At 52.7% G+C, this 2,223-nt stretch overlaps 1 protein-coding gene across 1 annotated transcript; it reads left to right on the plus strand.

Moving 5' to 3' along the window:
• Positions 1 to 403: 403 nt before the first annotated feature.
• Positions 404 to 1,624, plus strand: ier2b (immediate early response 2b). Its single transcript, XM_028823247.2, has one exon. The coding sequence runs from the start codon at positions 638 to 640 to the stop codon at positions 1,265 to 1,267; it is 630 nt and encodes a 209-aa protein (XP_028679080.2). The 5' UTR covers positions 404 to 637; the 3' UTR covers positions 1,268 to 1,624.
• The last annotated feature ends 599 nt before the right edge of the window (positions 1,625 to 2,223 follow it).

Here is a 2,223-nt window from a genome sequence, read left to right on the forward strand (position 1 = left end):
AAACCAGTACCTGCCCCTGGAGAGACTAATTGATAGTCATTAATGTTGTTCTCTTATTTTATGGTTGTGTTGATGTTGTATTTGCATGCATTTCACCAAATCAGCCCCCCCACTGGAGTTGGTTTCACCAATTGTTTACTACATATTCCGTATTAATGTTTCATTTTGCCTTTGCGTCACACTTTATTTACACTCGTAAAAACACAAATGGAAAAAAGTGCCCGAGCTTACGGAATTGTTAAATAACTGCGAAAGGCAAAATGCTGCCAAACGATACTGAAACTGCTGTGACACGAAAGAGCGGCGAGGCTGTCAAGTGCCAATCAAAAGTATCTGGACGTGGATTGGTCGAGAGCCAGGCTATGACGTCAGTGCAGCTATAAATAAAGCCTGCGCGTGCCCAACCTTTCTGTTCCCGAGGTGACTGCACCAGGACTGTTCCGTTGTCGTCTGCGTGGATCTTTAACTTTGTTCGGGGTCACTTGAATCCTGCTGTAAACACACCTGAAACGTATTTGGACCCCCCGAGCAAGATTACCGGAGCAGTCCTAAAGGCAAGCAAGGCCATATCGCTTAACTTCGAACCAAACTTTCTAAAAGAAAAGTTTTCGAGTTTTTTTTTTTAATTTAAAGAATAATGGAGCTCAATATCGAAGCCAAAAGAATAATGGGACTTTCTCTGAGCAAGCTCTACAACTCCCGAATGCAGAAGGGGGGCATGAGGCTCCACAAAAGCTTGATGCTGTCTCTGGTGATGAGGTCCGCCCGTGAGATCTACTACACGACAAAGCTGGCGAGTAGTGAGGTCGAGCCGAGCCGGCATGAGGCGTCGCAGCTTGTGGCCGTAAGCGCCAACGTGCCGGGCGTGGGGACCGAGGACAGCATGGAGATCGGAGAGCCGGTGGTGGACAAGGATAGCAGCGGCACTCCCGTCGAGCCTCTGGGCGAGAGGTCTGCGAACCTCCCCGACAAGACCGTGGACTGTTTGGGCGAGCGCTTGGCCGCCACGGACTGCGATAAGGAAAACTCCGCCAGCCCACCGTCGTCGTCTCCTGACAGACAGTCCAGGAAGCGCCGAGGCAAAGCCACAGCCGAGCCCGAGTTTCTACCCAGCAAGCGGGCCAGGATGGAGCCGCTGGAGCAGCTGCAGGCGAACAACGCCGCCGATGACTCGAGGTTAGTCTACGAGCCCACGGCCACTTGCCACTCCGGAGACAGACTGGGCAGCTCCATGGGCACGCTGGTTCGAGCCATTGTGGCATTTTGACTCTTGAAACTGAACTGAACAAAATGAATACTCAGACAAGTCGGGGGATTTGTTTCCGCACTTGCCTGGCTGGAAAATTCCCAAGGGGACGGTGATCTCCGGTCTGAATGTGCCGTCACCACCACCACATCTCCCCCCCCCCCCCTCCATCCCGGGAGCGGATGTCGCGCCTGCCTGACGGTCGGAGTCGAGGCTGTGGGTCTCGACGGGGGGGGACGGCGTGTGCGCCACCAGAAGCGGGGCGCACAGAACGGGAGAGAAAGTGAGACTGGCACCGGTCGCCACAAAGAAACGAGCTGCAAGCATGGCGATCGACCCCCTCAGAGTATGTGGCGAGGGGCGTAAATGGAACACGAACTGGCACATGCTGACGAACTTGAAGCGGGCCGATCAGTGGCCTTCAGTACCTCCATGAACTCTCAATGCTGCTGTCGTCACCGGGTGGGCGAGTCAGGGACGTGTTGTGCCACCCGAGTGGGTGTCGCACGGCCGGCTCTGTCACCGCGCTGCCCTTCTCTTAATGCTGCTGACTACACTCCTTACTCACTTGACCAGTTTAATAAAGCTGTTTGTTACCACTCAACAACTTCTCGGATGTTTTCTATTTTATTTTTTTGTGGCGACTTCACATCATTTCAGATTTACGGTGGGTTGCAGTTTTTAAGGCACAGGCAGGTGAAGTGACTTTTCAGGGTCACACAATTTGGGATTTGAACCCCCAACCTCAACGTTTGAAGTCTTGCCCACTGAGTCACATTTAAGTTTATTTCTTAGTATTTGTAAATTTGTGTTATTAATCCAGGCCCCTGCATAGACGTGTGTAGGCCCGGTCTTAGGTATTATGGGGCCCCCCTGGAAGCTCTGTGAGATGCGTGAAAATTAGACCAAGGAGTCGATCCGGGGCCCTAGGCGGTCGCCTATGCCTAAGGCCGGGCCTGATTGGGACAAATAATGCT

This window comes from Erpetoichthys calabaricus, chromosome 17 (genome assembly GCF_900747795.2).
Source record: "Erpetoichthys calabaricus chromosome 17, fErpCal1.3, whole genome shotgun sequence".
NCBI classification, from domain to species: domain Eukaryota; kingdom Metazoa; phylum Chordata; class Cladistia; order Polypteriformes; family Polypteridae; genus Erpetoichthys; species Erpetoichthys calabaricus.